The sequence below is a fragment of the Pleurodeles waltl genome, chromosome 9, assembly GCF_031143425.1.
Source record: "Pleurodeles waltl isolate 20211129_DDA chromosome 9, aPleWal1.hap1.20221129, whole genome shotgun sequence".
In the NCBI taxonomy this organism is placed as follows: Eukaryota; Metazoa; Chordata; class Amphibia; order Caudata; family Salamandridae; genus Pleurodeles; species Pleurodeles waltl.
In genome coordinates, this window is record NC_090448.1 from 226074623 (window position 1) to 226097513 (window position 22891).

At 44.8% G+C, this 22891-nt stretch overlaps 1 protein-coding gene across 4 annotated transcripts in view; it reads right to left on the reverse strand.

The window, feature by feature from the left end:
• The window catches only part of UBA3 (ubiquitin like modifier activating enzyme 3), a 313667-nt gene that overhangs the window by 35878 nt on the left and 254898 nt on the right, over window positions 1-22891 (reverse strand). For all 4 annotated transcript variants that reach the window (XM_069206585.1, XM_069206583.1, XM_069206584.1 and 1 more), the window contains 3 exons: window positions 15012-15048; window positions 14852-14933; window positions 5547-5647 (listed from right to left, as the gene is read on the reverse strand). In XM_069206585.1, coding sequence (XP_069062686.1) covers window positions 5547-5647; window positions 14852-14933; window positions 15012-15048 — 220 coding nt within the window. The remainder of the gene's footprint in view (window positions 1-5546; window positions 5648-14851; window positions 14934-15011; window positions 15049-22891) is intronic.

Sequence of the window (22891 nt, forward strand, 5' to 3'; positions counted from 1 at the left end):
GCACATTTTGATGCAAAGAAGTACACATCGTGAGATGGTACGTTTTTGCACCGCCTTCCCTTTCTTCGCACCCACATATCCAACAAAGAGTTGATCATCCACCCGGAAATCTTTAGTACGATTGAGACAGAATGCCAAGGCTCTTTTTGGATCCAGGCGGTGGAGTCTTTCCTCCTCATGAGAAGGATGTGGAGGTGCGTAAAAAGTAGGAAAAGTCATGGACTGGCCTAAATGAAAAGGTGTAACGACTTTGGGAAGGATGGAAGCCTTATTGCGTAACACCACTTTGTCAGTGTGCACAGATAAAAACTGGGGGCTTAGAAGATAGAGCCTGAAGTGCACTCACTACAAGCAGAAGTGATGGAAACAAGAAAAACAGCTTTGAAAGTAAGGAGCCGAAACGAACAATTGCGAATCAGCTCAAAGGCAGTACAAATTATGTAAGTAAGGACAAGACTGAGGTCCCACTGAGGCATGATAAACAGAGTGGGAGGAAACAAATGGGTGAAATCTAACAATAGGAGACTTAGAGGGAAGGTTGATCAGGCAACCTAAGAAAGGTCTAGATAGCAGATAAATAGCCTTTAAGGGTGCCCAAAGCAGAGCCCTGTTGGGCTAAAGAAAAAATGAAAAGAACCTCAGAAAGAGGAGCAGAGAGGAGGGGGGTGGGGGATCAACAGATTTTGTTGGTACACCATGCCACAAATTTATGCCAACGACAGGCGTATATCATTTTGGTGGACGGACGCCTGGCTGGCAAGATTACATCACAGACTTCCGGTGGAAGGTAAAAAAACGCCAACAACTGCTGCTGCTCAATGTCCACGTATTAAGGCGGAGGTTGGACAGATTCGGGTGAAGAACCGTCCCCTGCTGCTGAGACAGAAGATCCTCCGGAAGGGGCAGTCTGAGTGGAGAATCCGTGGCCATGCACAGTAGCTCTGGATACCATACTCTCCGTGACCAGTCCGGTATAGGTGGAAAGGCGTAAAGGAGGCCTGAGTTCAACTCTAGACTAAAAGCGTCTCAGAGTGAAACTCCAACAAGCAAAACAGCTGACATTGCGTGTTCTCTGCGGAAGCGAACAGATCTAACCAAGGCTCTCCCCACTTCCGAAAGAGACCTTGCACCACCTCCAGATGGACCTAGTCCAAGTTAGGGTCATCCTGGTATTCATAAGGACCCAGGGACCCCTCCAAACCATTGCCGAATTCGAACCCATAAGAATAAGGGTCAGAGTCCAACCTGGGGTGAATAGGCCCCATCGAAGAAGGAGGTGCTGCCTGCCAACGCAGTTCCGACTCTGCGTCATCAGGGATCGGGTCAACGTGACTAGCGGGCACCACCGACATTGGGAGCATCTACATTCAAACCACCACCGGGGAAGGTCTTGATAGTATGCCTGGCTTCGGTACCGATCTGAGAGCCGATCCGGAGGGGACTACGGTGGCCAGAGATGCCGGCACGGATCCCGAAGGCCCTCTAACCGAACCCCCTGGGCCCGAAAGCGCCGTAGCGGGGTCAGACCTCCCAAAAACCAAGCGCATTGCCTTATATAACTCTCTTAATTGGGCAGGGGTCACCTGGGCTCCAGGAAACTCGGGGAGGCGCGGAGCAGACCCAAAAGCAGACACCGAGGACCGAGGCCTTGAGCATCAACACTTTTCCCGCATCACATCAGCCGAGCTACAGGGTGAAGTTGAAGGATGACAAGATTTCTTCATCGACTTCTTCTTACCTTGACTCAAAGACTTCAGAGCAGATGAGTGTTGGTGGCTCCGTGAACGGTCTTGAGACCTTCCTCTCGAGCGAGACTTGGACCTATGCAGAGTTGAGCGCCAGGCCGCCATTAGCTTGAGGGACTGCTCCCTCAAGGCCTTCTGGTGCATGGCCCGGCACTCTGAGCACGACTTCGTGCTCCAGGCACCACAAACAGACCCGAAGCGGATCTGTCACGACATCATGAGGCAGTAGTCCCTGTAAGGTCTGAAGCCGGTTTTCGGGGACATCCTTCATGTACCAAAAAAATCGACAAAAGAGTCGAAGTCGGTCAAAAATTGACCTAGGGCATCTCTCTCCGGATCAGCGCATGGCACGGAAAGAAAAGAACTGACGTCACTGCACTGAGGTGGCGTCTATGTACTGCTCCCGATGACTACAACGCCAACGTTGCCCGCAGAGTCGACTGATACCTCCTACACACGCGCAAGGGCATTGTGCGAAGAAAAAATCTCCGGATCCAGTCCGACGCCTGGGGGAAAATTCCAAGGTAAGGAATCTGCAACTAGAAGTCTCTATCAGATATTTCAAGCAAAAGAGTAACTGAATGTAAATAACATTTCAGCCTGTCAGCCTGGAAAGCAAAGCAGCATTTGAAGTTTACTGCTCTCATCGACCATGTAGAGGAATCAAGGTCTGCATCCTTGCTAACTCTCACCCTCATTCTGTAGTGATGGGGGTCTGACATATCCTGCGAGAAAGACATTTAGAGAAATGAGAAAGTCAACAAACCCCATGGGACGGATTGGTCAGCATCCTCTTGTTTGAGGGAAGCCAGATCTACATATCAAGGGCGGTGGGCTTTTTTGAAGTCCCTCGCCTTGGAATGCAGATTCACAGGTCATACTGTTGAAAGGGGTGTGCTAACAACCCACCCAGAGCAGGCTTTTTTTCCTGTCTGCTCGAGAGCAAAGGGTCTCACCTTTGGGGGACAGAAACGTGTCTGGTGGTGGCAGGCTAGTTCCAACTAGCCAGTCAGCAGAAGGGTAAATGGTAGGGTTTCAGGGGGCACATCTAATAGACCCATCACTGGCATCAGTGAGCGATTATTAATACGAGAGGTTCGATATCAAGCATCCCTATTTTCAGAAAAGACATCATGTAGCTTGGGAACACTTATTGACCAGTAACCAGCACATGTACTTAAAATGGCTTTTCAGTTCACTCGCTAAGTCTAGGAATCAACAAAGACATAGTAGGGCATATCTGCTCCTGCAGATATGCCCTCATGTGTAATATAATGCACCTTGCTGTAAGGTTGAAAGGGCTGCTGTCCAGGTGACTTACATATATTACATGCAATGTTAGCGGACAAGGCACACAGGCTGTGTGCCATGTCGAATTGTCACTTTTAGCAGCGCCAAGACATGCAGCCTGCAATGGCAATCTGCATGTGCTAGGTGAGGGGTCCCTGAGGGTGGCACAATACATGCTGCAGCCGTTAGGGACCTTCTTTGGCACCTGTGCCCTAGGTACCAAGGGTAACATTTACTAGGGACTTGCAGGGGGGCCAAAGGTATTGCAAATTGGAAAACAATTATATAGTGTTAGGGAAAGAGATCTGGCACTGGAGACCTGATTAGCAGGAACCCAGTGCACTTTCAGTCAAAACTGCATCAATTAACCAGGTAAACAATGCAGTGACCATGTCAAAAAGGGGCACTTTCTGACATCCATCACCTAAAACCAGTTATCTGCAATTTTTAACATAACTATGTCATTCTCTATTCTTTCTGAAAACCTGACTGACATGAGTAAAGTATGAAGCCCTCTCATGTAGTGTCTGAGTAACTGAACTATGTTTTTTGCAAACATCTTGGCAATAACAGGGGGGCATGAAACTGGGGCCACAGTTTTCTTTATGGATTAGGTCTGCCTTGGGTTTTTCCTGACTGTTCACAGTTTGCATTTTTTTCCTTTTGTGTGAACCGTAGCTCTTGTTAGCAATGCAATGGGTTTAGGATGTCAAATCAGGAATGGGCAAACTAATGTTGGTGCTAAGGTGGTTCAGTCACTTTCTGAAGCTTTAGTTGAGGCAACTATCCTCCCTCCAGACTTTGCAAACTAATGAGAGTGAAATAACATCTGTTATTTCTCTGTACTATTGCAATATTGTCTATTTCTAGTGAGCAGGTGGGAAAATTACTGTGTTCGCCTTCCACATTTGCAGATCTGAAAAAATTGCAAGTATTGCACAGTGTTCATTTTACACTGTCAGTTTTTATAATGAAGTCTTTGTGTTTTACTAATTTCAAAGCCCTCTGGTAGGTTTCTTGACAAGTATGAACAACCACACACACTTTCTGAGGTAAGGCCAGCAGAGAATCACCCTTCATTTTTTCTGTTATTGTTGCTGCCCTCTAAGGGTTGTCTCTCTTAAGGTAATAGTATCAACGATCAAGTGGGCAGGAAGACTTACAAAAATTAAGTAATGGTTGAAGTACAAATGGTTGGGACACTTTGTCTTTGGATAATGTGGCTTGTAACACCAGAATTGACAGTTTGCTCATATACTATTGAGACAAGATAGCTCAATAACTTTCAACAGTATATGGAGGAAAAATGAGGACTGTCAGTGACTCCAAAGGCTTGCTTCTATGTTATTCTTGCTTTCACATTTCATGTGTGCAGTGAGCTAAGCACTTACTCTTCTGGACTTTACATTTTGATACCCTTCCAAGGTATTTGGAATTTTTGACCCTTAACATGTCTTTGGTATTCCACAGTAGTTTGTCCAATGTCTAGGAGTGACTTTTCAAAAAGTTCCAAGGATTTCATCAGACACGAGTTTGGACTGCTAGGCATGAAAATCAGTGCAGCAAACAAGACGGTATCTTTAAAGTTCCGGTCGACGTTATCATAAATTATTTTTCCCAGAGACTAAGTTGTAACATTCGATCCTTTATCACAAAGTATAAAAACGGTGCCTTAATTTCCAACTAAGAAACTAACAAAGTATGGACTACTTGTTTGGATCATCAAATGGAAACAAGAAAATGAAAATGTTTTGATTCAGAGTAAGATTTGCTCCCATAACATTTTGCTGAGCATTCTAAGGCGTAATTCAGTAAAAATTATATTATCAGCGTATATTATATGTTAACATGAATGTTTGCATTTTTTTCTACAAATATTTTTTCCATTTCTTTATATCCCGTACTTTCATTATGGGTGTTATTTAGTCTACAGCAGTGTACTTCATGTTTATTATTTCTGTATGATGGTGTCCCAACATAAATTGCAGTTCACGTGCAAATAGGTAAGAAAAGTAATCCTGCAAGAAAAATCCTCAGCTTATATGAACTTTGTTTTGTGAGCTGGAGTTTTTCCCAGTCAAAGTGAACAGAATGTTTTAAATACTGTGCTTTGAGCTAGTAAAGTGCAGGTACAACCTAACTGGTTGAACATCAGTAAGTTTGTAACACACTTGCTGATCATAAAACGGCTCAAGAAAGGTCATTCTGACATTACCTGACATTCCTGGAACTCGAGCTTTGAATTTACTCAGGAAATGAGGGCACATCATGACTATCTTAGACAAAGTAAAACACGTAATAACCTTCCAAAGAGTTTTTGAGTGACAGTCCCTTGCAGTCTCTCTATTTGTGACTATTCGCCGTTTCTTAGCATTTAAACCTTTACTTCAATGTGTGTTGTGAATCATATAGTAAAAACACAGTTGTCAAAGCATAAACACACAGCTTGTTCAGCAATCACAATCAATTCTGTGACAGATGAAAGGCATAGCGTAAATCTGAAAAACTCACAATGAATTATTTGTTGTTAAATAATCCAAAACATCCTGTAATTTTGCAGATGGTGGAAACTGTATATTCTGGGGAAGTTGGCTGCATGCTGGACAATTGTCCTAGAAAAAAAAAACAAATACAGTATGTAAGTCACTGTATTGCTTTAATTATAGGAGTATGACTTGTTAAAAAGGGTACAAATGTATGCATAGGTCAGACAACTTGATTACTTGATGACCAATTCCCTCTAAAACGTAAAAAAAAAAAAAAGAAAGAAAAAAAAAAAAGAGAACATAATATTTTTTAGAGCAAAGCAGGGTAGGAGACTACGAATTACAGGCACAGAGGATTCCAAGGAAGACATCATCAGGATCCACAACCTATTTACATTTTTTAAAGAATATTGATAGTCAGTGTGATTAATTACATGGTTTAGTTCACTTGCAAATTAGGAAGGATGGGTGAGTGAGATGAGAAACCTAAATATGTGAAACAAATAAAGATTATTTTACCCTGTAAGCATCTGTTCGTGGCATGTAATGCTGTAGATTCACATGCTCTGCATACTTCTGCCATCTAGTGTTGGGTCCAAATGTGTACAAGTTGTTTTTCTTCAAAGTCGTCGTCAGAGTCATGAGGTAAAGTGACCCCTCCTTTAATTGATACTGCGCATGGGCATCGACAACAATGTTAGATCGTTTTCCTGCAGTCGGGTGAGAATGGACTGTGAATATAGTGTTAGTAAGAGATGTCCATGCATGTGAAGTTTAATAGAAACACTACAACAACCACAGGTGTCCTGGTGCATGAAAAGCTGTTGTGTAGCCATTTTAGCTATAGCTTTATACATGTTATTTTAGCAAACTAGGCCTGCCGCTGTGCACTTTAACCTAGACATGTTTTATTTTAGCTTTTTGTTATATTATTTTAACATTAACCACATTTGCGGTCTTGTTTTAGTTTCTCTATCTAGCTGTTCTTCGCCTATGTCAGCACTACGTTCTTAAACAAGACATTTCTTTCACTTTGTGCTTTTCTCAAGGCTGCAGTAAGATAGGTTTCCGTTAAACGTGGCACGCTTTGTCTCCAATGTTCACAGAAACATATACACTCTTATGTGGGAATCCTTTCTTGGAACATCAGCTGTTTTATTATTTAAAAAAACTACTTAGACTTAGAGGGAGATTCCAGCCAGATGACCACAACTGTTTGCTGATTGCTTCACTGAAGCTGCTTATGTAGGCTACAGGCCTTACTCAGGTATGAGAGATGATGTCTTCCCAGGGGAACCTTAAGGGCAGAATTAGAGCGTAACATGCTGTGCTCTAACATAGTCTAGGTAGGAACTATCCTTAACAATCTTAGTAACACTATGGTAGCGTTATTTTTGTGTTTTACTCTCCTTGTCACAATTTTAATCTTATTGTGCTTCACTGTCCTAGTTATTGCAATACATGCCTTATTCTCTAAGATGCAGTTACTTCAATAAAACCTTATTGAACTATACTCTGCCCTGATTGTCCTTGCATATGTGAGACTAATATAGCTGAGAGAAACGGATGAGATCTGAGTGACCACGATTCCCCTGAGGAGTCATTTATGTCATGCGCCCGGTTGCCCAATCATCCCTGCTCTTTGGTGGAGATGAGGTACTGCTAGTTAGCCGGAACAAAACACGGATTAGGCCAACAGGTGTCACATGGTGCGGGATCAGACTCAGTCCCCCGTAGTACAGGCGATTGTGCCGCCCGAATCCAGTAGTCTCATTACGATAATGAGAACCTACGCGACAAAGCTACAGCACTGCATGCCACAAACAGATGCTTGCAGGGTAAGTAACATAATCCGCTCGATGGCATGCGTAGCTGTAGATACACATGCTCTGCATAGACTGTAAAGCAGTGTGGTCCCAAATGCAGTGGCTAACCCGTGGGTATTGTAGTTGTCTGAAAAGAGTACAAAGCACAGCTTGTCCAACATTTGCCTGTTGCCGGGCAAATATGTCCACACAGTAATGTTTAGTAAATGTATGTGGATTTGACCATGTGGCTGCTCTGCATATATCAATGATATATATATATATATATATATATATATGTGTTTCCTAAAAAAAAAAAAAACCTCACAGATGCACCTATTTTACGTGTTGAGTGTGCTCTAGAAGGTAAGGGTAGAGATCTTTTAGCATTAGTATAGCATGTTTGGATACATTTAATTATCCATTTGATAGACCTGCTTTAAATATAGAGTTTCCTGTATATGGAAGTGAAAAGCCATAAAAAGTTGTTTAGTGTTACAAAAGTCTTTAGTTCTATCAATGTGGTACATTAATACTCTGTTAACATCTAAGGTGTGTAGAGCTCTTTCAGCAACAATCAGGTTAAGGAAAGAAAATTGGAAGCTCAACTGATTGATTCAGGTGAAAAGCGGAAACCACTTTTGGAAGAATCTTTGGGTTGGTACGAAGTACTACCCTATCCTTATGTACCTGGAAAAAAAGGTTCTTCTAAAGTTAATGAAGTTCACTCACACATTGTAGTGAAGTCACTGCCACCAAAAAATGCTACTTTCCAAGAAAAAAAAACCTGGATTGGACATGTGAAAGTTCAAATGAAAGTCCCATAAGTCTGGTAAGCGCACTATTGAGATTCCATATTGGTGCTGGAGGCACCGGAGGTGGAATCACTCTTTTAAGACCATCCATAATGCTTTAATAACTGGGATTTTGAATAATGTTAAATGTTGCCTATTTTGTAGATAAGCTGCTATTGCTGCCAAATGCCGCCATACTGAGGTATATGCTGGGCCACAAGTTTGCAAGTAAAGCAAATAGCAAACAATATCTTGAATAGTTTCATTAAGCTGATCAATGTGTTTGTTTTAACAATAAATAACAAACCTTTTCCATTTAGCCGCATAGCATGCTCTAGTCATGGGTTTGCATGCTTCCTTAAGAATGGTCATACACTCAAGAGGTAAGCATAAATAGCTGAACTCAATGACTTCAGGAACCAAATGGCAAGGTTGAGTTCTTTGGGATTTGGGTGTCTGACTTCTCCATGGTTCTGAGTGAGAAGGTCCGGGCGTAGGGGAAGCTTCTTGTGTGGAACTACTGAAAGTTTGAGTAGTGTTGTGAACCCTGGTTCATGTGCCCAAGTGAGAGCCACTAGAATGAGGGTGAGAGAGGAGTGTCTCAGCTTTCTCACCACAAAGGGAAGAAGAGGGAGAGGCGGAAAAGCATAAGCAAATATCCCTGACTAATTCATCCATAGAGCATTGCCATTGGAGAGGGGGTGTGGGAGCCTGGAGGCGAAGTTTGGGCACTTTGAGTTGTTTGCTGTTGCGAACAGATCTATGTGTGGAAATCCCCACTGATGGAAGTATTTTTGTAGGACTTGAGGGTGGAGCTCCCATTCGTAGACTTGTTGCTGCGTCCTGCTGAGTAGGTCATCAAGACTATGCAAGTTCCTAGGATATGGTACTTAGGTACCCAGGGCATTGGTACACCAGGGGTCCCCCCTGGGCTGCAGCATGTATTATGCCACCCGTTGGAGCCCATGAAAACTGTCTGTAGGCCTGCCATTGCAGGATGTGTGAAAAGCTAAATGCACCCTTTCATTGCTACTCACTACACCAGGTCACTGTAGGTCACCCTCTATGGTAGCCCCTTTCAGCCCAAAGGGCAGGGTGCAGGTTCCTGTGTGTCAGGGCACCACTGCATGAGCAGACGTTCCCCTACAAACTCCATTTCCAGTACACTAGACATCGTGAGTGCGGGGAAGCCATTTTACCCATGTACTGGCCACATATCACTTTCAATACCTGTGGCACAGCTACATAATGGTAACTCCGAACCTAGGCATGTTTGGTATCCAACATGTCAGAATCATACCCAAATACTAATGCCAGTACTGGTGGCATGATTCCATGCACTCTGGGTGCTCCTAAGAGGACCCCCCCGAGTATTGCTCATACCAGTCTTCCAGGGTCTGTGGGCAGCCGACGCTGCTGCAGGTCAGAAGGCCAGATTTCTGCCCTCCTGCAGCTTGAGCAGCTCAAGCAGGGGAAGGAAGAACAAAGGATGTCCTGTGGGAGAGGGGATGCAACACCCTCCCCCTTGAAAACAGATGTTACAAGGCTGAGGAGGGGTAACCTCCCCACACCACCGGCTTGCTTCCAAAGGCACATTTGGTGCCTTCTTTACATAATCCAGTTTGCACCAGTCCAGGGATCTCCGGTTCCTGCTCTGGGATGAAACCACACAAAGGAAAGGAGAGTGACTACTCCCCTGTCCATCAGCACAGATGGTGCCCGGAGCTTCTCCAGGAGGCCACTTGATTCTGCAGTAATGGAAAAAAGTTGTGCAGTGGCCCCTGGGAGCATCTGGTTTGTCAGGACAGGTGACTAATGTCAGTGACCCCTCTGATGGGTGGTCACCTTGCAGAGTGAGCAAGCCGCCTGTTAGGGCTATTTAGGGACTCCCTTGCAGGTGGGTCCCCAGATTCAGCATGCAATACTCCACCAGGACTACTCTGCATCAACCTCTTCTGCTCCTGGCCACCGGAACTGCTCCTGGACTTCACAAAAACCAAACAAGCCTGCAAAGCCCGAGACGACCTCATCTTGCAACATTGTTTCTTCGGCTCCTTCCAGCAACTGCAATATTTTCACGGCTGTGCATCCTCTGGGGTCGGCAAGACTTCAGCTGCACCAAAGAAGCAAGAAGGAATCTCGCTTGTAGTTAAGGAGTCACTCCCCTGCATCCACAGGCACCTAAGGCAACAACTGCCGGCTGCTTTTATCTGCTCTCCGCAGGAACTGCGTGGATCCTCCAACACAAGTGGTGGTTTTGAGTGGACCTCTTGGTCCTCTCTGCCTTCTGTCCAACTTGGGAGACGGTGAGCCCTTGCCTCTCCTTGCAGGGGATCTTCAGTTTCCAAGTATCCCCCGTCTCCAACAATTCATCCTTGCAAGGCCAGTTTCTCCTCTGCTGCTCCAGCGACGTGGGACTCCTCTCTAGGTGTGCTGACTGGGCCTCACTGCAACTTACTATGCCAGATGCCTGTGGGGTTTACGACTGCTTCTGCTGGTTCTCCCAACTGCTGAGAGTCAGCCCGGGCTCCCCTCCAAGGCTCAAGTCCCCTCAACCTTGCTGGTCCTCTTTTTCTCTGCACATCCTCTTCTGTCCAGATTTGCCTTTGCCAACGCTTCTTGGTGGCCCTCCTGACCATTGACCCGACTGCAACCCGGCGGCATGGGACATCTTCGGCCCAACTCCAAGGACCTCTCTGCAGCTCCTTGGATCCACAGCTTATCCTCTTCAATCTCCGACCTGAATCTTCATCCACAGAAGGGTGCGTGGTGGCTCCTGCTCCACCTGGACACTTCTGTTTGGACTGGACTCTGTACTCTTTTTTTGCAAGTCCTCTTCATCCGGAATCCACCAATGGGTTCCACTGGACTGGTCCGGTTCTTGCAATCTTGCTTTTCCAAGTCCCCTTGCTAGTCTCTGGGAAGACCAGGTAACTTACCACTGCTATCCTGGTCGCTGGGGGTCATCTAGGTACTCAACGTCAGGGGTCCCAAGTTGTCCCAGCTCCCTCCAAACTATTCCACTTCCTTGGGTGGGGGACCTCACTTCGCATTCCACTATTTTAGTATATGGTTTGGCCCACCCTATAGGGCCCTAGCTATTTTCGTCTATTTCTATTTCTTGTCAATGCTTGTTGTTTTCTAAAGTTAATTCCTAATACTTACCGTGTATATATAGTGTTTACTTACTTCCAGTTGGGGGACTGCCTATAAGTGATCTAGTTCAGTTGTACTGTAATAAAGTACCTTATTTTTGCAGCACTGTGTGGTTGTTTTCATGTGAGATATGTGCCTATGTGACTACTGTGGTAGTGCAAGTGCTTTACACTCCTCCTAGATAAGTCTTGGCTGCTCACCCCAGCTACCACTAGAGAGCCCTGGCTTCCTACCTAGACACTGTCTCACTAACTAATAGGAATTGCCTCGACCTGATATATACGGTGCAAACACCATAGGTGTCCACCGCACACCAGGCCAGCTTCCTACAGAAATTCTGTGCTCCACTTTAGTATGAATACATCTCCTGCAGAAAGAATTGTTGGGAACTCCAGCATGCAGGCATTTTTACGCTGCACGTTTTTGCCGGTGTCAAAAAGATCCAGCCAAGTTCTTCCCATGTTGGAAGATGCACTGTTCCACCTTGGGGTGCAATCGCCATTCATGATCCAATAGGCGTTGTCGGTGGAACTCACTCGCTCTGGTGTTAAAGGATCCCGCCAGGTGGTTCACAATCAGAGAAATGCCGCAACGCTCCATCTAACTCCAGATTTGCAATGCCTCGACACAGAAGAGAGGACCACACTCTGCCCTTGTTGGTGCAGTACCACATGGCGGTGGAGTTATCCATGATAACCTATAACAGCCTTAAACAGCAGGAAGGCCTCCAATGCAAGGCGAAAAGGCTCACAACTCCAACAAGATGTGGAGTTAGATCCTCTGATCTATACTTTTCCCAGGTGACTATCCCAACCCAGCAGAGAAGCATTTATCACCAATGTCAGCTCTGGGTGGGGAGTAAAAGTGATCAGCCACTAAATAGGTTGCAGTCCAGCACCCTCCAATGTAGATCCCAGGCAACATGGTTGACATCTAACACATTTCCTTTCTTCTGTATTGCAGAGCTTGCATAAGTCACCAACAATGTGAACAACCAGGATGGATGAGGCCAACAGGCCAAGAGACAAGAGAGTTGCACTCACCAAGATCCAGAACTGAGGTGAAACATTGTGATTATAGCCTGAATGTCCTGGACTTACTGCAACAAGGAAAGGCCCTGAACTGCACCATGTCCACAATAGGTCCTATCAAACAAAACATTTGTGAAGGAGTAATGTGCAACTTCGGCACACTGATCGAAAAACCTCAACGATAACATGAGGTTCACAGTTGTCTGATGATGGTCTATGACAGATTGTGGCAAGCTTGACATCAACAGTCATTTGTTGTGGAAGGGGACACTGGAATCCCAAACTCCAAAGACGTGCAATGACTAGCCCCATCACTTCTGTGACACCCAAAGAGTGCTGGTAAGGTTTAAAGGGCACGTGACAAAATGAAAATGCTTCTGGCAGTCCTTGAATTCTGTGTGGACCGCACTACAGACACATTAAAGTAGGAGTCCAGCACGTCCAAGGCTATCGTCTAGTCACCTAGATCCAGGGAGACAGAAATTGGGTCAGTCTGGGTGTTTTGAATTTGGCCTCCTGTAGAAAGGCATTAAAAGGGCAAGTATTTAAATAAATACATTTTTAAAAAAGATAAAGGATTCTGTCCTTACTCAGTACAAGGAAACAGCGGGACACCATCCCTACTTTTGAAGCCAGCACCCTCTTGATGGCTACTGTCCAGTAAAGCTTTCCCCTCTTGCAGCAGCATGGGCACCTCTGAAAGCCACTCTGATGTGGGAGGAAGTTGGGAGTTGGAAGGAAACCTGCTGCATGATCTGGAAGACCCATCCATCATCTATGAAGGACTGGCATGCTGGTGGGAAATGTCTGATGCTGCGGTGCCACGGTGGGCTGTGTGCCGCTGAGGGCAAGCAAAAGTGTTTGTGAGTTAATGTCACAAGGGAGGGGGAATAAGAAGAAAGTTGTCCATGGTGCCTGCACAATGCTGCTTGATCCCTGTCCCAGACCACGAAAGGAATGGTGGTGGATCCTGGCATGTCTATACGCCAACTCTCTGAAGTAGCCTCAGAAGGGTGGAAACGGATGAAGGAACTGCCCTGCTTACCTTAAAGCCTTCAAGTACATAATCAGCCTTTCGGCAAATAGGCAGGGCCCATCAAAAGGCATACCCAGGAGAGAGGCTTGCACAAAAGCCTGTGGATTAAATCCATGCGTGATGATAGAGCATCATGTTAGTTTTGATTGCTTGCCAACAGCAGTCGGTAGCGTCTAGTCAGCCCAAATTATGCATTTGGCTGCAACATTACCTTCTTCAAGGGCCTACTGGCAAAATCTCACCAGCCATATCCCATTGGCTTACATATAACTGCCTGATGGGTAGATTGCATTGATGGCCTCGACGCGATACTAGTCGAATAAAACAGTCTTCTGTTAAGGTGTCTGTGAGGACGTCAGTGAATGGAAGGAAGGACTTTTATCAGGCTGGCCCAGGAGGCACAAATTCTGTGAAGACTTTTGTCTTGACTTTAACAGAAGGCAGTTGTAGGTCCAAGACCTCAGCCGACCAAAACAAACGTTTCTGGATCCAATTTGGCACCTGGAAAATATTCTAAGAGTGAGGAATATGCAGCTAGAAGAGTGTTTTCCCAAACTGTAGGTAGCTAGCTGGTTTTTGGTAGGTCGAAGAAGTCCAGGCAATAAACAAGGATGCCTTTAAGTTTTGTATTTATTGGGTCACATTTCCTGCGCTTCAAAGACAGGGGTCAAATGTCAGGCTATGTCTTCTAAACTGGTGTTTATGAACTCACTTTGCAGTCAGAGAAAGAAAAATAAGATGAATTATGCAACAATCCTGCTGGGGTACATGAAGTGTAAAAAAAACAACAACAAAAAAGCTGGAGGATGTCATTTTTTTCACACAACAAAATGTAATTACCTGTGTACTGTGAAGCAACATTTTAGCAGAATCAGAACAAATCAAACTCAATTTCCACACGTGTGCAAAACAGTTTTCTCTATACACCTGCATGTGTGCAAATTCAGTGATCATTTCAATGTAAAATGTGCTGCCTGCAAATAAAAATGTGCTACCACATGATGCTTATTACATTAAAAAAGGAATAAATCGCCTGCCTCATGTCCATTAGAGATAGGTGGGTTGCAAATATTTGTAATAAAAAAAGTAGGGTGAGAGTCTAAAGCGTCTGGGAAGCACTGGGCTAGAAGAATCCATCAGAAAAAGTATTTACTTATAGCAGTGACAGAAGATGTCTTAAGGCAGCAATTGAACAAAAGATCGAACAGACCACAAACAAATAAAAAAAAAACATGAAACAAAGGCAAGCTGAAATAATTCAAACAATAAAATTTATAAACGGTGAATAAAAAGGGATGCCCAAAAATTATTTATTGGGACATTAACAATTACTGAATGCCTGCGCAAAATGATTAGATTGCTCATTAGGTTTCCTGCAGTAAAAGAAGAGGATCTCATTGGACTAGCATAGAAAATACACATTATATATTTTGCTGCTACCGAATATATGGCAATAGGACCGATTTACCAAAAAGAAAATGTATACAATTAAAAATGTATTTACTAACCTTTCTTTCAGCTTCAAATGTGTATGTATACAATCCGTCTACATCATTGAAAACAAAGTAGTTGTTGAGGGGAATATATGCGCTGCAAAGAAAAGGTTAATTAGTTTTCTCACTAATGAAAAGGATAAAAGAAGAATTTGGGAAAACGTAAAGGCAGTACCTTGTAGCTATTTTGAAGACTTCTGTGGCACATGCAGCTGAAAAGAAAAAAAAAAGGCAATTTCATGAACAACGTCCTTAAACACTATGCATTACAAGTGTTTAGCATAATGAACGTGTTACTTAACTTTTTACTCATATGTTTTTACCCGTTATCCTAAGCAGTACCCGTTAAATCTTTTTGTGACTGGGTCTTTGCACAATTCTCTTACAGAGTTTGATTGTACTTGTAGTACTTTACTGCATATTTTCCTAAGTGGAAAATAGTATCAGATTTTACCACAATTAAACACCAGTGTTAGACCAGCATCCGTTCCTGGTATAAAGAAAACTAAAGTTTCTTCAATTTTCAAACTTCACAAGCCACTAAGACAACACGTAGAAAATAACCATACACAATACCCATCTACTTCAAATCATATTTATAGCCTGGTGAAGAATTCCACACAGTTCTCTTTTATGTTTAAACATTAAGATACTGTCACAAGAGGGCAGCGAATTAACGATTTTTTAACCCCAAAGCGAATACCAGTATATTATGTAAATCGCTGTAAGACGGAATGCAGGCTGAACAGCCTAAAACAAAAGAGAAGTAAAGCTGCCTAACCAACAGCAGAGTCAGCTGTGGTGTTTTCATCCAAACAATACTAGTAAATGGGGACCAACCTTACTGTAGCAGCATTGCACATTTCGGAAATAGGAATGTTCCTCAAGCAGCTTCACCTATTGTAGAATTCGCTTTAGGTCTAACAAGCACAGGCTTGTTAGCCTGTTGGTAACAACTGCTATGCAGGACACCATCAAAGAACTAACGGTTAGTGGACACCATTCCTGTACAGAAGGGCCCACAACTGCCTAATGTGTAGACTTCTGTACAGGGAGTGCAGAATTATTAGGCAAATGAGTATTTTGACCACATCATCCTCTTTATGCATGTTGTCTTACTCCAAGCTGTATAGGCTCGAAAGCCTACTACCAATTAAGCATATTAGGTGATGTGCATCTCTGTAATGAGAAGGGGTGTGGTCTAATGACATCAACACCCTATATCAGGTGTGCATAATTATTAGGCAACTTCCTTTCCTTTGGCAAAATGGGTCAAAAGAAGGACTTGACAGGCTCAGAAAAGTAAAAAATAGTGAGATATCTTGCAGAGGGATGCAGCACTCTTAAAATTGCAAAGCTTCTGAAGCGTGATCATCGAACAATCAAGCGTTTCATTCAAAATAGTCAACAGGGTCGCAAGAAGCGTGTGGAAAAACCAAGGCGCAAAATAACTGCCCATGAACTGAGAAAAGTCAAGCGTGCAGCTGCCACGATGCCACTTGCCACCAGTTTGGCCATATTTCAGAGCTGCAACATCACTGGAGTGCCCAAAAGCACAAGGTGTGCAATACTCAGAGACATGGCCAAGGTAAGAAAGGCTGAAAGACGACCACCACTGAACAAGACACACAAGCTGAAACGTCAAGACTGGGCCAAGAAATATCTCAAGACTGATTTTTCTAAGGTTTTATGGACTGATGAAATGAGAGTGAGTCTTGATGGGCCAGATGGATGGGCCCGTGGCTGGATTGGTAAAGGGCAGAGAGCTCCAGTCCGACTCAGACGCCAGCAAGGTGGAGGTGGAGTACTGGTTTGGGCTGGTATCATCAAAGATGAGCTTGTGGGGCCTTTTCGGGTTGAGGATGGAGTCAAGCTCAACTCCCAGTCCTACTGCCAGTTCCTGGAAGACACCTTCTTCAAGCAGTGGTACAGGAAGAAGTCTGCATCCTTCAAGAAAAACATGATTTTCATGCAGGACAATGCTCCATCACACGCGTCCAAGTACTCCACAGCGTGGCTGGCAAGAAAGGGTATAAAAGAAGGAAATCTAATGACATGGCCTCCTTGTTCACCTGATCTGAACCCCATTGAGAACCTGTGGTCCATCATCAAATGTGAGATTTACAAGGAGGGAAAACAGTACACCTCTCTGAACAGTGTCTGGGAGGCTGTGGTTGCTGCTGCACGCAATGTTGATGGTGAACAGATCAAAACACTGACAGAATCCATGGATGGCAGGCTTTTGAGTGTCCTTGCAAAGAAAGGTGGCTATATTGGTCACTGATTTGTTTTTGTTTTGTTTTTGAATGTCAGAAATGTATATTTGTGAATGTTGAGATGTTATATTGGTTTCACTGGTAATAATAAATAATTGAAATGGGTATATATTTTTTTTTGTTAAGTTGCCTAATAATTATGCACAGTAATAGTCACCTGCACACACAGATATCCCCCTAACATAGCTAAAACTAAAAACAAACTAAAAACTACTTCCAAAAATATTCAGCTTTGATATTAATGAGTTTTTTGGGTTCATTGAGAACATGGTTGTTGTTCAATAATAAAATTAATCCTCAAAAATACAACTTGCCTAATAATTCTGCACTCCCTGTATGTATTTGCTGCTTTCTAAATAAAATGTTAACACTGTTCCTTTTTATCTAATTAGTGGAGTGTTTTTTCAGCTTGGGTAGAATGGTTGCTGAAATTCCAGGTACAGAGACAGACTGCTATGAAAATCAGAGGCAACTTCAGGTCGAAAATTGGGGTGCGTTCTTAAAACGTCCCTATTGCGATGAGCAACAGTATATGATTCAATTGCAGATAGAGCTGACGACTCACTAACGTTTCTAGCATAAGTAATTGCGACCAAAAAAACCCCGTACCTTTTGAAAAAAACGGTACAAAAATGCCTTTTTTAATCAGTTTAAAAGGAGGAGCCATTAATTTGAATAGCACCAGTTGAGTTCCCATGGAGGAAAAGGCTGCTGTCTTGAAGGGTAGGCTCTCTTCAGTCCTTGCAAAAAGACCTTTAAATATGGGACTGTGAAAAGGTTCTTCACTGAGGAATACTGCAACTTCAATTTTACAAAATGCGAAGATAGGGTGTAGGAAAGTGCCCCTTTGACATGGTCACCCCCCAACTTTTTGGTCACTGGTACTGCGGTGTTTTGACTGAAGGTGCACTGGGTTCCTGCTAACTAGGTTTCCAGTGCCCTTTCCCTAAAAGAAGGTAAAAGGTCTAACTGTGTACAATTGGCACACACTTTAATACCTCTGTAAGTCCCTAGTACGTGGCATTCTGGTACCTAAGGCCTGGGTAATGGAGAGGGTCCTAAGGGGCGCAGCATGTTATGTGCCATCCTAAGGGACACCCGTCACACACAAAAACGAAAATTCCACAAGCCTGCCATCGCAGACTGTGTGTCATGGTGCAAGCCATGAGTAAAAACATAACATGACACACTTGTGAGCCATGCCCCAATTCACTACATCTAAATATATGTGAGTCATCCCTACAGCAGGCCTTAGAGCCATAGGGCAGGGTGCAATATATGCCCTTGTGATGTCTAGTTCGATTACTAGATGTTACAAGTGAACAGGGAAGCCATTTTAAGGTATATAATGGACACGTCATTACGAGTTGCCCAGCCACATAATGGCTTCACTGAAACCTATGGTGTTTGGTATCAAATACCTAGTTTTAATAAATTCATGCTGATGCCAGTATAGGATTTATTATATGTACTCAGAGGGCACCTCAGCATTGCCTCCAGAAGCCCTACTAGCTCTTTAGTGTGCTAGCTGACTGGGAGTGACAAGCTTGCCACCACAGACATGTTTCAGAACCCCTGGAGGTGGGAGCCCTCGCTCTATGAGGACAGAAACAATGCCTGCTCTGGGGGAGAGTGCTATCACCTCCTCCAGCAGAATGGCTGATTACTCTGTATATGAAGGCCAGGGACTTCAAAGTCCCTGCTGTCTTTGCTATAGAACACCAGCTTCCCCCAGACCTGGGAGATTCCACCCCTGCCCTGAGGCCCAGTTGGCACTAGGACAGGTGGGAAATGGGTTATGCCGTAGGTGTTTTGCAGTACCAGGTTAGCCACACACCTATGGTGGGATGCCTGAAGAGCTCCACGAAGAAAGGCTTCAACCATCCTGTTTTTGGTGGAATTAGGAATAGGACAGGATTATGCCCACTCCACCACAGCAAGTGGTCATAGGGGGGCTGTAGTCACCCCAGGAGTAAGTAGCCCATTTGCTACTACCCTACACTCCCCTAAAATGACCCTTAGTATTTAGAATACCCCCTGAAACCAGGACTTTAGATTCAACTGATGGAAGAAAGAAGAGGACAAAGAAGGGCGAAAGAAGAGGACAAAGAAGGGCCAGAGAAGGGAGAACTGCAGACAGATGGTGGAATTTTGGCACGAAACCCCGATTGCCTACTTGCTTCCCTCCTGACAATCTCAGCAACCCGACTCACCCAGCAGCTGTGCATCCTCCAAAAGCCCCGGAACAAACAAAGCAAGGGTGTCTAGAAAGGACTATGGTGGAAGTGACTAAAAGAAAGGGGTTGCTAATCATTCCTCCCCTCCCAAGGAAAAGATGGTGGGCACAAAGAGTCTTCTAAAGGCCCGCAAAAACCTGCTCAGGAGGGTGGGTCCTGAGACTCTTCCCAGTCAAAGGGTGGGTACCAGGGTAAGAACTGGGATCCCTAAAAGGCTTGGTGTTTCAATTGTAGGGCCAATGGACACCGAACTGGGGGCTCTTCCTATCACGAAAAAGTCCCCACTAGTGCACCCCAGTTACTGCTGGGGTGGTGAGTCTCCAGATGGGGTCCTTGGTGGGCACACTGAAGCCACTTTAATCTCTCTGGGTTGGGTGGATGGAGCTACCCTTGCCGTCTGGCCCAGCAACCTAGAGAAATACAGAAAAACGCCACATATCAATGGGGTTGAAGTGCACAAAGCAATACAGGTGCTAGTGTCGCCATGGTGACTGAAACACTGATATACCCAGAGCAGTATAGAGGGGGACAGACTTATCAAGCTACAAATGCTGATTACATTGTGACCTTGGAGTGGGGAAGGCCAACTAGCCAGAAGAATTGGTTCTGTCCTCTGCAATCCCAGTTATAAGTCTGCTAGGTAATGACCTGGAGACCTCAGCATGGGCTGAGGTAGGGAAGAAAACCCATTAAGCTATGCTGAAAATACCTGAATGGGTAAGTGCAAAAACCATGGCACGAAGTAAATCCCAGGGTGAAAAAGAGGTGACACAAGCTCAGTTCCGTTCTCCTCAGGGAGAAGACCCGTCAGCCCTTGAGGGAACTGAGCCCCATGAAGTTGGACCTTCCATGAAAGAGATCTTAGGACCAGGGGGACCCACTATGGAAGATCTTTCGCAGGGACAGAGGATCTGTCTCACTCTTAAAAGCCTGAGGCAGTAAGTTACTGACCGACCCAGAAAAGGGAGATATCAGTGGCTCCCACAGGACCTATTGGGAGGAGGGACTCCTTTACACTGAAGCCAGAGACCCCAAACCTGGTGCCACTTGGAGAGTAGTTGTGCCTCAGCAGTACACAGAGCTCTTACTCACACTGGCCTATGACATCCCCCTAGCTGGGCACCTTGGCCAGCTAAAACTTGGAGTAGGTTAGTAAACCACTTCTACCGGTCAGGTATGTACCAGAAAGTAAAGGAGTTTTTCAACTCCTGTTTCACCTGGCAAGCTAGCGGCAAAGCAGGTGCAAACCGAAGGCCCCCTTAGTTCCACTTCCAGTGGTTGGGATTCCCTTTAAAAGGGTAGGCCCCATCAATCCTCGAAAAGCATCAGGAAACAGATTTATACTGGTGGTAGTAGACTGCCACTGCCCGCACTTGCCAGGGCAGTCATAACTGTCTTGACTAGGGTGGGCTTCCCTAAGCAAGTGATTTCAGACAGAGGTAGTCACTTCATGTTTGCTTTCCTTAAAGTCATGTGGAAGGAATGTGGAGTGATTTATTCATTCACTACCCCATACCACCCACAAACAAATAGTCTGGTTGAGAGACTCAACAAGACCATGAAAGGTATGATCAAGGGACTCACTGGAAAACTTAGGAGATGGGATGCCCTTTACCATCTCTGCTTTTCACCTACAAAGAAGTGCCACAGAAGGGAGTGGGCTTTAGTCCCCTTGAACATTTGTTTGGCCATCCTGTTAGGGGACTACGGAGTCTAACAAGGAAAGGCCGGGAGCCCAAACAAGACATTGTGGACTATGTGCTTGGCATTTGCTCCAGAATGGCTGAGTACATGTTGAAAGCAATTTAAAACCTTGAGGCCAGACAAAAGCTCCAGAAGCAATGGTTTGACCAAAAAGCTGCACTGGTGGAGTTCCAACCAGAGCAGAAGATATGGGTGTTGGAACCTGTGGCTCCTACGGCCCTTTAGGAAAAATGGAGTGGACCCTATCCTATCCTTGAAAGAAAAAGGGAGGTCACCTATATGGTGGACCTTGGCACTCCCAGGAGCCTTCACGCGGTCATCCATGTGAACCACCTTAAACCTTACCATGACAGGGTTGATATGATCATGCTGATGGCCACTGATGAGGATCAGGAAGAAGAGAGTGAACTTCTCTGTGACCTCCTCTCCCACAACCCTGCAGATGGGTCTACTGAGGTAGCTGTCTTCTCAGACATGCTTACTGCCCAACAGCAGACTGACTGCAGGCAAGTCCTGAGGCAGTATGCTGGACTCTGTTCCTTGACCCTTGGGGTCAGACTACCAGGTATACCAATGATATGGACACTGGAGACAGCCTGCCTGTCGAAAGCTAAATCTACAGACAATCTGATCAAGTCAGGGAAAGCATCAGAGCTGAAGTCAGCAAGATGCTGGAAGATAAGAGCCCCCTGAAAGTCCCTGGGACAGACTTGTGGTCTTAGTCGGCAAACATCATTCTGAGGGAGGTAAACCAGGGCCGAGACTGTGTGTGGACAACACAGGTCTCAATGCGGTCGCTAAGACAGATGACCACCCCATTCCAAGGGTAGATGAACTTTACAAGCTGGGTGCAGCCAAATTTCACAGTACTTTTGATTTAACATCAGGGAATTGGCAAATTGATTTGCCCCCGAAGCCAAAGAAAAGACGGCATTCTCGACCCTAGATAGACATTACCAGTCCACTGTAATGCAATTCAGATTAAAGAATACCCATGCCACCTTTAAAAGGTTGGCAAACAAAGTCCTTTCTGGTTTGTATTCTTTTATTGTAGTGTTAGAAACGGGACCTCTATCTGGCAGTGGGTGCGCCCTGTACTAGTAGGGACCCTCACTCTAGTCAGAGAAAGGGAGCCACAAAGCTAAGCTAACCCCGTTCACCCTCTTGGTAGCTTGGCTCAAGCAGCCAGGCTGATCTCAGAAACATTATGTAAAATATTTGTGTGTTTTCTTTTTGTTTTTCTTTCTCTCTATCTCCAAAAGTACTCCACACCAGTATAGGAAACTAGCCAATATTAATCTGAATAAAACAAGACCAAAATGACACCAATCCAACATACACAAGCAAAGATAAGATTTTTCAAAGATTAAACTTCAGCTAAGAGTTTAGGAACACAATAGCTCCAACTGGGGCTATAATGGCGTATTGACGAGGTCGTTCCCAACAGTCGACGCCACTCGCCAGAAAGTGCGGGCCAGTCACAGAGTTGCATAGTCCCCAGGTACAGTACCTTTTAGTACTATGAAACAAAGACATTGCACGGAGTCGGGGAGATGAGGCGTTGCTGGAGTCAGTGAGGTTTCCGTTACTTACATTACAGGGGAGTTGATGAAGCATCAGTGGCAAGGCGTTGGTTTCTTATGATCCAGCGTGGATGAGGAATTCAGCAAGTCAGGATGCAAGGCGTCAACTTCACAGTGGCACAGGTGCTGCAGTGGAGGTCGGGTGTCCCGAATTTAAGGGACACAGCACTCAAGACTCATGCTGGGGAGGGGCTTCTGAGGCAAGCCTGCAGTGGCGGTCGCAGTCATGGCACTCAGCGGGGACCACGGCTCTGG